Here is a 13,450-nt window from a genome sequence, read left to right on the forward strand (position 1 = left end):
ACCAGCTGCTGACCACACTGCCACTTGTCATCGCCTGTCACCATCGCTACTAATCATGCACTGACTACCATCATCATTGTACTTTATATTACATTCCTTTAACAAATCAATTTTGTTGGAGTGTAATATTAGGAAAACAATTGGATTAGGATCGTAAACGTAAGATAAAATTTCACATAAGTTTATTTCTCTCAAAATAAATTTAATAATTAGAAACTTTTTTTATTACCTTTGTTTATTTTTTTCATAGTTTTGATTTTAATTCAATACTATTTATTTAAATACATAAACAAAATATAGATGGGTTGAAATCAAAATTGAATAAGTGTATATTTTATTTATTTATATAAATAAAACTTATTTAAATTATGCAATATTAACGTTGTTAGTTTGATGGTCAGAGTTTGCATTTTGAATCATGATAGAATACATAATTCAAACAAATTAAATTTTTTTTGAATAATCTATAAATATAAAATATTATCTTGCAGTACAAATAATATTTTCTTAAATAAATTTAATTTATATTTTAATACTTAAAATTTTTAAAATGATGAAAAATAAATTATAAAATATAACTTAAATTCATAGTCAAAAATAAATTTTTAATTAATAAATCCTATCACAACACCTTGATAAAAAAACAAAACTCTAATATTTATGCAAATTGGCTTAAACAGCATTTAATTTTAGATTTTTTACAAATTTTATAATTTTTTTACCAACTAAATTACATATTTATTGTTTTTTAGGTGAAATGGAGGACTAATTTTTTTTTTTATTATTATAATTTTTAATTACTCGGCATAAGCCGAAATGAAAAATGAGAAATTTGGGGGTTCACTACACTCCAATGTTCACTTTACTCCAATGTTCTATTTGGGTGATCTGTGCAATAGTAACAAAGTGTGGGTGTACGTGGACAGTGTAGCGCCATTAGAAAAGGACAAAGCTTTTTGTTGTGAGTGGATAAGACATATCGACTAGCACTAGAAACCCTCACTTCACCGCCACTGACACCGCCACCGCCGGTTACTCCCCCTGAAGGTGAGGGAAGCAACGACTTAATTACTATCTGATCTTTCTCTTTTCTCAATTAGTGTTTTTTCGAGTACTTTATGTCGATCTTTGTTGCAGGATCTTGTCTTTTTGCTGCAGATTATCCTATAAGATTGTTTAAAGCTGTTGATTGCATCTCTTTTGGTATTAGTTAGAGGTTAGATTAGGAAGTTGAAAGCCTCGATCTTTGAGCTTGTTTGGAGTTTGGGATTTTTTTTATGCAACGCATGGTTAAGGTATGATTTGTGTCTTGGGTGGGTGGTGACTGGTGAGTACTATTGTCTGGTTTAATATGGTTTGACTAAATTAAATTTGTTCCGAGTTGGTTAATGTCAAATAGGATTGTAGCTATTGGTTTAGTATTTAACTTTCTATCCATCTAGTTCAAGATCGATCAAGATGATCTTGAATTTTTAGCTCTGATGAGACGATAATAACGGTGTGCGAGGTGGATCTGTGGATTTTGATCATAATCTTGGAAAGTTGATTTGGTTAGTTGGCAAATAATGGAAAGTCAAGCATGATATTGGTGCTAGAACAGAAAAAAAGTGGGTTGGTTTTGTTACAGTTGGCAATCAAGCCATATTAGGTTGGTTGAAATGTTGGTTTAACATATGGTGTGTGATATCTGATTTTAAATTGTTCGTTGGTTAAATTTGGTAGCTTCATGGTGTTCTTGTTGCAAAAGGTCTTGTAAGATCATCTTTTTTTTTTTTTTTTGCTATCTATGTTATAAGTTGTAGTAACTATGGGCATGCAAGAAGAGTTGTGGGAGTGCCACTGGGATGAAGAATGATGTGGCACAAGCTAACATACGAGAGAAAAAACAAATTATAGTGGAATGCATCAAGATTTACATGGTTCGACTTTAACAAGTCTACGTCTATGAGAGCGGAGAGAATAGAGGAAATACGATCCATTTAGAAAAAATCCACTTTTGTGGTGTACAAAGCAATGGCATCAAGTATAGCCACAAACTAAGAAGAAGAAACCCCAAGGAATCTCATACCATGATATTACCTTACATAAATCATTCATCATTCGTGCATGCATCGCTAGAAGCCATCGTGTCTCCAAAAATGTTAGATTTGAGAAGTTATGTAAGGAGCTAAGAGAAATCTTTGTATTGTTTGATCTAAACTTTAGACCATATAGTTGTCAAATTAAATTTCTAGAAGGAAAGTGTTTAGATATTGGTCATAGATAGGGGTGTCAATTCGGGTCAGCGGGTCGGGTTCGGGTCGAACCCGGAACTGACCCGACACTGTTCGGTTTTATGTATTGAAGTATGAGTAAAGCGCGATTGAATGATTTATGGAAGACACTTTTCCCTAGATGAAAGCCTCATCTTGATTGAGAGAGAGAGGTCCCTTTCCCGGAACTTCTCGAGATCTTGACCTCTCGCTCCCCTTTTCCAATTGGGCTTTGGAGAGTGAAACGAAGGTAGTTCACTTGCTTACTCGATAGGGTAAGGAAAAGACGACTCTCGTTTTTGACCATCGCTGTTTCCTAGTTCAAGCCAGTTGTTTTCCAGTTGTGTTGTCTTTTCTCGTAAGAAATCAACCCGAACCTGACCCATTTTTAAAAACGAGTCAGGTTTCCGGACCCGAACCCGACCCGATTCGGGTTCGGGTCAATCCGACCCGACACGAATGACCCGACGTCGACCTAAAATTGCTAATTTTCGGGTAAAAAATCGAGTAAGTATTCAATTTTCGGGTCAAAACGGGTCAATCTCGGGTTTTTGGGTCAAATATGAGTTTTCGTGTCACTTTCGGGTCAATTTCGGGTTGTTGGGTCAACCTGAACCCGACCCAATTTTTAAAACAGGTTGATTTCTTGAACTCTAACCGACCCGTTTCGGGTTCGGGTTGACCCGAACCCGGATTTTTCCGGGTCGGGTTCGGGTCGTGTTTCGGGTTGTGTCAAAAATTAACACCCCTAGTCATAGATTTAGGTTTGTAGCTTGTTGTCTATTGTAATAGATTGGTATGATTTAGAAATACAAACTTCGTTTCCTGCCGTCTCCCTCTCCCTTCCATCCCTCTCCCTCCTCCTCTCCCAAGAAGCTCATGAAGGAAGGGCTTCTTCCTCATTCTACATTTTACAAGTGGTATCAGAGCATGGTAGAGGCAATTGAACGAGGTGGAGAATTGTTAGATATTGATTCTAGATTTAGGTTTGTAGCTTGTTGTGTAGCATTTGTGCTTACAAATAGGCAATAGGTTGTAATAGATTGGTATGATTTAGAAATACAAATTTCGTTTCCTGCTCTCTCTCTCTCCCTCCTCTCCCAAGAAGCTCATGAAGGAAGGGCTTCTTCCTCATTCTAGATTCTACAGAAAGCAAACTGACCTAAATCTCAAAATCAAGATTCTCATGATGTATTGCACTTGGTCTTAGGAGGCATGATTCATATGATGGCATGGAAATCATGAAGGTCGTACATATCCCACACTCGATCCAAGGTGCTCGATTATTTTGTTTCCTACAAAAGCATGTATGTTTATTGGGTTATTTAAGTGATCAACAATTCTCCTCATTGATTGAATATTATGGTAAAAAATAAATCTCTCATGTGGTTTCTCTCTAAGCTAATCACTGCAAGCTTCTAAAGTCCCGAAAGACTTAGCGCTGCTTTGAATATTTACAAGAGATCTTTATAACACAAATATTGCATGCTAAATTTATAAACTGAACCTGAACATGCATATACCACAAAATTTTCTTGCTCCATAGGTTATTATCTCTTTTTTCGTAAAGTCCATAATGATATGAATTGATAACGGTACAGATTGTGCAACGAAAATCTAATATATTTATCACGTAAAGCTTTTCCATCATGTAGTGTTTGAATTTGTTCCTAAACTTGTCATGTAGCTTAGAAGTTAGTGCATTTACTTCAAAATGTGATGATTCAACTCAGATATAGAATACCAAATTGAAGTTACCCTTGAGGTTGCACATTCCAATACATACAATCCTTTGCCTCTTTGAGCTCTCATGACAGCTAAAGAACCCCTGCAAACCTTGAAAACCCTAACATCCTCAAACAATTATATACCCTGCATCAATCAGAAGGCATAAAGATATAAAGTTCACCTTGGATAATGTGCATAATTTTACACCAACTAGAATTCTAGTCAAACCATCATGAATCCTAATATAAACTTCATATTGAACTACAGGCCTACACACTATTTTTTCTTATATACATGTGCTCACTGAATGGTTTAAAATAAACAAAAAAAGATTTATTATGACACCTGAAAAAATATGCTTAATGAAGTACTCACTGATCGCTACACCGAACATCACCATAACCTATATCAATATCAATTGTATTGTGTTATTGTCATGTCCTCTTGAGGACTGTCACCTACTTGTTCCCTCTTCTTCAATGTCGTGTTATCTGTTGAAAACAGAGGTTTGAGAAGAAAAAGACTTAATTTTATTATAGAAAACTATCTCTATTTATAGATTTATACAAGATATCTTAATAAAGAAACAAATAAATACAGAATAACTCTATTATAATCCTTCCTAAATCAGCTACCCAAATATGGAGAGAATCCAAGGATGACCAAAGATTGATTATATACATTTGTAGTTGAACTTAATTTTAATCGAAGATTTAAACTATAAGTGAAGGTCAAACGTTTAATATCCTTCATCAACATTTTTCAACTATCTAATTTGGGACTAAATTCAGAGTTTCAGATGCCTTAGCAATCTCTTTGATGCGGACATCCGACGGTGAGCATTAATCAAAGGAAGGACCAAGATCGACGACCGAGATCCCTTCATTTTATCTTATTTTATTAATTGTAATTTTTATTTAATTATGCATTTTTCTTTTTTACCCTTAAGGGATTTTTTTTTATGTAAGCCCAAGGGGCAAAATTGTCTTTTAGTTTCTTTTAAGGCCTATATATAGAGGTCTTTGCTCTTGTATTAGAACATGATGAATTATTAAAAAAAAAAATTAGAGCCTTTGTCTTGATCTCTGTGTGAGTTTTGGAGAGGAAAAGTCCTATGGGAGGACAATCTTGTTTCCACCAGCCGCGGGATGGTTCCGGGCTCGTGGATTGAAGTCCCTCGGGGAGGGCAACGTAGTACCCACCAGCCGCAGGAAGAGTCCAGGCTCGTGGTTTGTATCGTTTTTATTTTTATTTTTATTTTTTTTATCCGTCCTCTCATCTATAGTCTCCATCATTCACGATCCATTTTTATTTTATTTCGTTTGATTTTGGTTAACTTTTTTTTTTGGATCAAACATCAATCCCTCCATCTCCATAGTTGGCCGACCACCTCACCCGTAGCCTCTTCCCTCCACAAATTTTGAATTTTGAATTCAAAATAGCCTCTTGATTACCTTCCTAAATTAGATTTTGTTAATTTGGAAAATCATTCAATTTTGAATTCAAATAAATTTGAATTTCAAAATATTTCCAATTTAATAAACTCTACATTAGGGAGCCTCCTCAAATTACTCTCAATCTGAAATTAATTTCAGATTTAATTCGCCTCATACCATTTAATGCTTGATCCACATATGTTATATGTGGACACTTCTCCTCCCTCTCCATAAGGCCGGCCCCTTCTCTCACCTCCTCTCTAATTAATGCCTCTCCATTAAGGCACTCAATCAACTCCAATCACCCATAGTAACTGCCGATCCCCATCCCTCATAATATCCTAATTAATCCCCCCATATCTGTTTTACATCACTCTTGCTCACATTAGAGTTCTTTATATTAGTTGTCATTCTTCTCTCAAATGAAAGCTTTTCAACATTATCATGCTTCATGTACCAAATGTCCATTCAATCATGTATTATTCATCCACTCTTCAATCTTGCTTATACATGGTAGATATGGCCAAAATCCATGATAGCCATAATCTACATGGACCACATGACCCCAAATTTGATTAACATTTGGTAGTTAACATAGAGAGTAAATAGCTAGATGGATTGATTAAAAATTTAATTGTCACTGATAAAATAATAGAAATAAATGCAGAATTATTATTGTTTATTTTATACAAAAATTAAGAATATATCTGTTGTTAGTAATATGATTATTTGTTTAGATAATTGTCATCCTAAATATAGTTAGTTAGAATTGATTAAAGTTTGATTATGGTTCAAACTTGATAATAAAATTAAAAAATAAGTTTGAATAAGATTTTAAACCTTCATTTATGTTTAGACACAAAGTTGATATAAAAATAAATTAATGAGATTGAACAAAAATTCCTTGACAACTCTAAGAACGAGAACAACCTGTTAAGCACTGGTTGAAAGCTACTAAAACAAGGATATGCACGGAAGCTACCAATATTCAAATGCAACAGGAATTACCCAAGTATCACTTCTGACTAGAAGCCTACAGATCTAGCATGTGACAGCAGCCGGAATTAAACTTCCTCAAAATCAGGGAAGTCGTCTAACCTGTGAAAAAAGTTTGGCATACATCTCATAATCATTAGCGTGATAAAGACATTCTGCATCATCTGTCCTGTTTGATAAATATTTGGCTCTGATGAATTATTTAATTTATATACGCCTAGTGGATCACGGTTTAATTATTATATCTCATGCAGAGTAATTCATAAATCATCACATGTAGCTAAGCCTGCTACTGCTTAAGATATGCTTCGATCCATCACAGTTGTGGATAATCTCATTATTTAAGATTTATTTTGCAACAAGTTATGTAAAATTATTTAAAATTATACTGGATCTGAATTCACGAGGACATCTGGACATAGATAGAGAGAAGAATTCAAAATATTGATTCCAGGTTCATAAAATTAAGGTTTCGTTTGGGACGAAAGTCGTCCCAAATGAAGCCTAAGTTAAACCATACAAGTTAATTAATGATGAACATTTTGAAGTTTCTAATTTAGTAACATTTGCTGCACTGTATTTTCTCTGTTCTATAAGCCTAACAATAACTTTCTCTTCGCAAGTTTACCTTTTAAGCAGCGCTCCAGTGCCCTTCTTTCTATTTGCAGTAACAATTTAAGAAGGCAACTTTTCTGTTCAATCATTACGAAATCAAAGCTGACATCTGGATTATTCTCAGTTAGGGATAATGCAAAGGATATTCCAAGCAATCTGCTTACATGGAAATGTGCTCAAATACTCTATCTTGAAACATGCACGTGTTATAGCTCCAGCTGCCCGAACTGTTGTGTTTTCACGTTCTGAGTCAATTGCTGCGTCAAAACTGGAAGAACATGGATTTGAGAGCACAACAATTGCAGATGTATTGAATGCTAAAGGTAAAGGTGCTGATGGCTCCTGGCTATGGTGTTCTACGGATGATACTGTATATGATGCTGTGAAATCTGTGAGTGCATATTTCTATATTCTACAATTCTGTAAAGAGCTCTTTGAATGCCTTAATTGCTGAAGAATTCTCTTTAAATTATTACTTCCTTTTCTTAGGGCATCTCCAACCAAAAACTCATTTTTTCACTCCAAAATCCAGTAATACATCAAAATGCAATAATTTGTCTTCAATCGAACTTCATTTTCTAACACAAAAAAAGAATATTCCTAGTATATTCTTTCCCATACTTCATTTTATATAATTTTTGAATTAAAAAAAATGACGGGTGAACAATGCTTAGCGTCGCACTGTTCACATGCGATGAAATAGCATCAAAATTGCCGCTCGGTTAGAGCGACGGAAGAACGGCAAACGATTGTTTGTCGTTCCATTGGAGATGCCCTTATAGGGAGACGGCTAGCTCTTGTCCCCTTATTTTTCCCACCTGTTTTCATACTAAACTCAAGTTCAAGTTCAATTTCAGATGACTCAGCACAATGTAGGAGCTCTGGTGGTGCTAAAGCCTGGAGCAGATAAAGCAATTGCTGGAATCATCACAGAAAGAGGTGTCATAAATCTTCTGCTAATGTTGATTACTAAACATTTTATGAAGAAAACTTTATGCTTGTGATGTTATTTATGACATTTTTCCATGTAAGACGCTTTTAGGTTCTGTTTTCTTTTTTTCCCCTCTAAATTAAGATACAACAACAACAACAAGCCTTTATCCCACTACGTGGGGTCGGCTACATGAATCATTTTTCTCCATTGTGTCCTATTAAAAGTCAAATTCTCCTTTTTCCCCTCTAAATTAAGATGACTTATAAAAATTTTGAGAAGAAAAATATAAGTAGAATGGAAGCCGTGAAGAGAAGAAGTAGATAGAAGTGCAAAACGAATTAGTAGAGGGAAAGTAGAAGTGGATAGCTCGCAAGTTAAAAAACCGCAGGTTCACATTCCAACAATTCATCACAAATCCCTCCATTTAGCACCTACCTTGACTGCATCAGTTCCTTTTATTTATGTAGACATCGGGTACTATGCCGTAGTAGCCACTATCATCCTACGTTGAATCAGATATGATTCTAACTCCCTACAGTAGGCAGGTTGGTGGGAAGGAATGGCACTGCCTTCATTGCTGATTGCCCTAAATGAGGACCTGCCTTATGTTATTTTGAGGAGCCCCAAGGCAATCCCTGCTGCATTAGCAGAATCCTGCCTCGGAGCCAACCATTTGGAGTCAAAGAGTAATGTAGGATTTCTTAGGCCCTGGGTTTCTAATGCTTATCTAATGCGCACTTAGAAAAACAAATCTCGTATTTAGACTAGGAGATAACTTCTCTCTGTGATTGTTCATCAACAATCAAAATTTTGGAATAAACGAAGAAGAATCTTTACATCCACAAACACATACATATTTATATATGTCATAAATTCAATTCCAAAGAGTTGTTTAATTTTTCATCTATTTTTTTTTCACTTTGGAAGATATATTTACCATCTCCAATTCATATATAATCATCATAATTAACAGCAATATTTTTGTTAATAGTTTTATGCAAATCATGCGTAATATTTATGGATAATGAACTTGGATATGAAGCTAAATTATTTGTAAGTGGATATACTATACCTGATTCTTTGAGAGAGAAAAATATGCAGAAAATTTGAATTTTTTAATTATTAGATTCCGTAAAATTTTCTTTTGATAATTAAAATTTTAAATCGACATCTTAGAGTTATTGCTTTAACATATCAAATGACAACTTTTCAAAGCCATATGCGTTTGTTCACACATTTATACAACTTTTTCATGAACAAACTTCTTTACTACCCTAGTTTCTATTGCTTGTAATTTGTGCTTTAATAAATGCACAACAGCCACAAAAAACCTTCAGGGCCTTGAAATCACAATAATTCCTCCTAGACGATAGGGTCCCAAAGAGTTTCCATTTTTTATGGAGTTGAATTTTGTAGCAGCTGTATTTGGTCATTTTTTGAAATATTACATTTTCCGGATAAATCAAGCTTAGACTTGTTCCAACTCTTAAGACTCACGATTGTGAGACTCAATTGTTGTTTGATTTGACAAACTGCTTGATGCATCAAAAGTTTTTTATTTTTAGTTTTTCTGAAATATCCTAAAGTAAGGCTTAGTTTGGGACAACTTTCTTACTGCTTCTTAAAGCAGCTTTCTAGTAAAAAAATTAAAACATTTGTACCAAAAAACTGTTGTAAGAAGCAGTAAGAAAGCAGCCACAAACAAAGCCTAAAACTGCAAAGTTTTCAACGATATAGTTATCATTTGGTTGGTTTATTTCAGATTATCTTCGAAAAATCATCGTTCAAGGAAGATCATCGAAGAGCACGAAAGTCGGTGACATCATGACTGAAGAGGTACTTAAGCTATGAGTTTGGATTTGTTAGGATAAATTTTTATTGAATTATTTATCTCATGCTTCGTTTGAGATTGCTTTTTTACTGCTTTTAAAGTAACTTTTTAGACAAAAAATTTAATTTTTATATTAGAAAGTTGCTTTAAGAAACAGTAAAAACACAGTCCAAACGAAATCTTAATATACGTGCCTTCCACTTGCTCCTAGTATAATTGAAATAAATTTGCCAGATTAATTGAGTACTGAGCTACAATGACCCAAATCTGCTCACCTAAAATAACTCTAACTGAAATGACTAATCTATTATAATGTTAAGCTGCTTCACATCTGTAGCTTGTTTTTGTTTGCACAGAATAAGCTGATCACAGTAAAACCAGACACCAAAGTCTTAAAGGCCATGCAACTCATGACAGGTTTGTGATATCAATCTTCATGCTTTAGGCTTCGTTTGGGACGGACGGCTTTCTTACTGCTTCTTGAAGCGGCTTTCTAATACAAAAATTTTAAGTTTTGTATCAGAAAACCGCTTCAAGAAGCAGTAAGAAATTCGTTCCAAACGAAGCCTTAATCACTTATTATTCTTTCAGAAACAGCTCATCACAGCTGTTATTTTTTGGTAGATAATCGAATCAGGCACATCCCTGTGATCGACGACAAGGCAATGATTGGCATGGTTTCCATTGGCGATGTTGTTCGAGCTGTCGTTAGTGAGCACCGAGAGGAGCTCAATCGCTTGAATGCCTTCATACAGGGAGGTTACTAGCCTTAACTAGATTTGGCGTTTGGTAAGAGGTTGGAATGATGTTAATTAGTGATGATGGCGAAAAAGAACTAAGCATCAATTTGCGTTGTAACAGAAGAGGCTTTAGAAAAGCAGCTTTTGGGACTGCTAATAAGGTACATTTCCTGACTGAGAATAGACTTTGCTTACTGTTTGGCTAAATTTCTGGCTGTAATACCTCAATAATGAGTTATTTTATTAAAAACAAAGTAGATGGTTCATTCTGTTACTCTATTTTTATGAGATGCTTTATTTTACTTGGCTCATTGTATTTTTGGGGCAAGTATCTTATTTTGAATATGCTAAAGGGAAATAGTTGAAACTGAAATATGAGAAGTTAGATTTCTGGGTATTTCATTGGTGTCTATATAGATAGATGATACAATTTTTGTTTGAAAAATCATTCATATCTAAAAAATACTACAATAACATCAAACCTTTATTTAACAAAAAGGTTATTTTTAATGTTTTTTTAACCAAGTCTTTTTCGGTCCATCTCAGCCTTTCTTAACATGACCAATTCTGATGCATCTACTCTCCTAATCGGGTTATCAAAAATTTGATGTTTTATATGATCAAATTATTTAAGACGATTTTATCTGTCATTTGAGCTACTCCAACATTTTCATATATGTGGTTATTTCACATTCTATATCTAAGAGTAAAGCCACTCACCACTTGAGCATTCTTACCTCTGCAACACTTAATTTTATGCTTCTCTTTTAATAGCCAATGTTTTGTGTCCTAAAGCATTGCAGGTTTTGCTACCATCTTATACAATTTTTCTTTAAGTTTGAGGAGTACTTTTTATCACACAACAGGTCTGATATATTCCTTCACTTAAACCATCCAACTTGTCCACTAATATTATACCTATTTATTTCACGATCACTATAGACAATATATCTGATATATCTAAACGTGTACTCTTATCAATACCTCCGCTAGGTCTATTACTATGAAAATTATACTCCATATATTCGATTTTAGATTTACTCATATGAAACTTTTAGACTCTGAAGTTGACCTCCATAATTCAAGTTCACCTTTAGATTCCTCTCTTGTCTTATCAACAAGAAGAATATCATCAGCAAAAAGGATAAACCATGGTATATCCTTTTACAAATGTTCAGTAAGAACATCCATGGAAAAAAACAAAAACAAATATGGGCTTAAAGCTGTTACTTAATTTAATCCAACTAAAATACGAAAATATTTGATCAAATCAATGTGTTCGAACACAAATAATAGCTTTCTCTAAATGAATAAATATTATATGTAGATCCTCTGTATTCTCTATACTTAGTCATCAAACCTCTCAATAAATGAAAAGCTTCCATAGTAATCCAAATTGATTTTGAGAAACATTATTATTATGTCCTAAGCTATGCTTAATAACTCTCTCCTAAAGTTTTAAAATATGAGATATTAACTAAATTCCTCTGTAATTCGTTCTCTCTTGTGTATAACCTTTATTTTTAAATCATTTCGTGGCTTTCTAGTTGCTGAGACACCGTTTGAATACTTAGCGGCATAATAACTAGAATAAACTTCTGCTCACAGAGATTTATATTTAAGCTGCTTCATTTAGGGTTTATTTGGGGGCAAATTTTTCATTGTTCTGATTTTCAGATCTTAATAACGCCACCCGTCTAATTTCTATTTTATTCTTGGTTTTTTTATGTTGATTTTCAATTTTTTTTATAGGAAGTTGATTTTCACAATTAAATTGACTAAAATATGTTCACTATAAGAAAATATTATTTGATTTCTTTTCAATATATTTATAATATTCACAATAAATTTTATATAAATTAATTTTATCAACTTATATAAAAATTAAAATTTTTGTACTTAAAAAAATGCTTTAAGAAACAATAAGAAAGCCGTACCAAATGAGACATAAGGTTTTGTTTGGGACTACTTTCTTACTGTTTCATAAAGCATCTTTTTAGTATAATTTTTTAATTTTTTTATTAGAAAGTTGCTTTAAGAAGTAGTAAAAAGGTCTTCCCAAACGAAGTCAATGATAGCTTTCTTACTGCTTCTTAAAATAACTTTCTAGTATAAAAATTAAATTTTTTTACTAAAAAGTTATTTTAAGAAGCAATAAGATAAACTAATATGCTTTCTAAATATAAGTTATTTAGGTATCATAAGCTCACTTTTCTTTATATGATGGAGTATATGCAACCATGTTTTTTTCTGAAAGTAGATTTATCTAAAAACTTTCTAAGTATTGCTTCATAATTGCTTTATAAATTTCACTTATTTAGGTATAAATGACATAATTTCTATGCAAATGAAAGCCAATAGCCAATCGCTTAAAATTAAGCAGAATTTTTAAACAACATTCTTACTGCTCTTTAAAATAGCTTTTTTAATAAAAAATTTAAGTTCAAAAAATATTTGTACTAAGGCATTGATTTAAAATGTAGTGAAAAATTTATCTTAAACGAAACCTCAAGGTTATATATTAATTAATATAAAATTGTCTTTGTCATCTCAACTCCAGTAAAATAAGAAATTATGATGTGAAACTCTGGTGTCTCTTATGAATGCTACACCCTCTCACTTATCTGCTTGTGTGCTGGATCTTCGTACAATGCTAAGACGTTAAACTAAATATTTCTCTACCGCCGCGAATATTCCAGGACGCAACAATACTAATCTTAAAAATTTTTAATAATTTTGAAATTTATCCTCACATATTTTTTTCCACTCCAATATTTGTTTATACCATACTAGCACTATAAAGAGCTTTAAACATAAGACAACAAGAGTATATTTACGGATTTACCCTCCAATAATTTCAATATTTCATTTAAAGTTGTTCATCTAAAAAAATTGATTAAAAAATATTAAATAAGATA

At 33.1% G+C, this 13,450-nt stretch overlaps 1 protein-coding gene across 4 annotated transcripts; it reads left to right on the top strand.

Annotated features, from left to right (window-relative positions):
* Positions 1-890: 890 nt before the first annotated feature.
* LOC110108218 (CBS domain-containing protein CBSX3, mitochondrial-like) lies at positions 891-10,843 on the top strand. Of its 4 annotated transcripts, XM_028694720.1 has the most exons (7): positions 915-1,047; positions 3,463-3,527; positions 7,152-7,418; positions 7,885-7,966; positions 9,724-9,797; positions 10,149-10,209; positions 10,417-10,843. In XM_028694720.1, exons 3-7 carry the CDS (start codon positions 7,161-7,163, stop codon positions 10,557-10,559), a joined length of 618 nt encoding a protein of 205 aa, XP_028550553.1. In that variant the 5' UTR covers positions 915-1,047; positions 3,463-3,527; positions 7,152-7,160; the 3' UTR covers positions 10,560-10,843. The 4 variants fall into 4 exon arrangements, with proteins under 4 accessions (XP_020694435.1, XP_020694427.1, XP_028550552.1 ...); XM_020838776.2 differs by lacking the exon at positions 3,463-3,527 and having other exon boundaries at positions 891-1,047; XM_020838768.2 differs by lacking the exon at positions 3,463-3,527 and having other exon boundaries at positions 895-1,047; positions 7,036-7,418.
* Positions 10,844-13,450: the final 2,607 nt, after the last annotated feature.

The sequence above is a fragment of the Dendrobium catenatum genome, unplaced genomic scaffold (genome assembly GCF_001605985.2).
Source record: "Dendrobium catenatum unplaced genomic scaffold, ASM160598v2 fragScaff_scaffold_542, whole genome shotgun sequence".
NCBI lineage: Eukaryota > Viridiplantae > Streptophyta > Magnoliopsida > Asparagales > Orchidaceae > Dendrobium > Dendrobium catenatum.

Bases quoted from the DNA above. Each gene is read 5' to 3' on its own strand.
- LOC110108218 (XM_020838776.2), top strand. From the start codon at position 7,161: ATGCAAAGGATATTCCAAGCAATCTGCTTACATGGAAATGTGCTCAAA. The intron at 7,419-7,884 runs GTGAGTGCATAT...GTTCAATTTCAG, and splicing joins TATATGATGCTGTGAAATCT to ATGACTCAGCACAATGTAGG. The intron at 7,967-9,723 runs GTGTCATAAATC...GGTTTATTTCAG, and splicing joins TGGAATCATCACAGAAAGAG to ATTATCTTCGAAAAATCATC.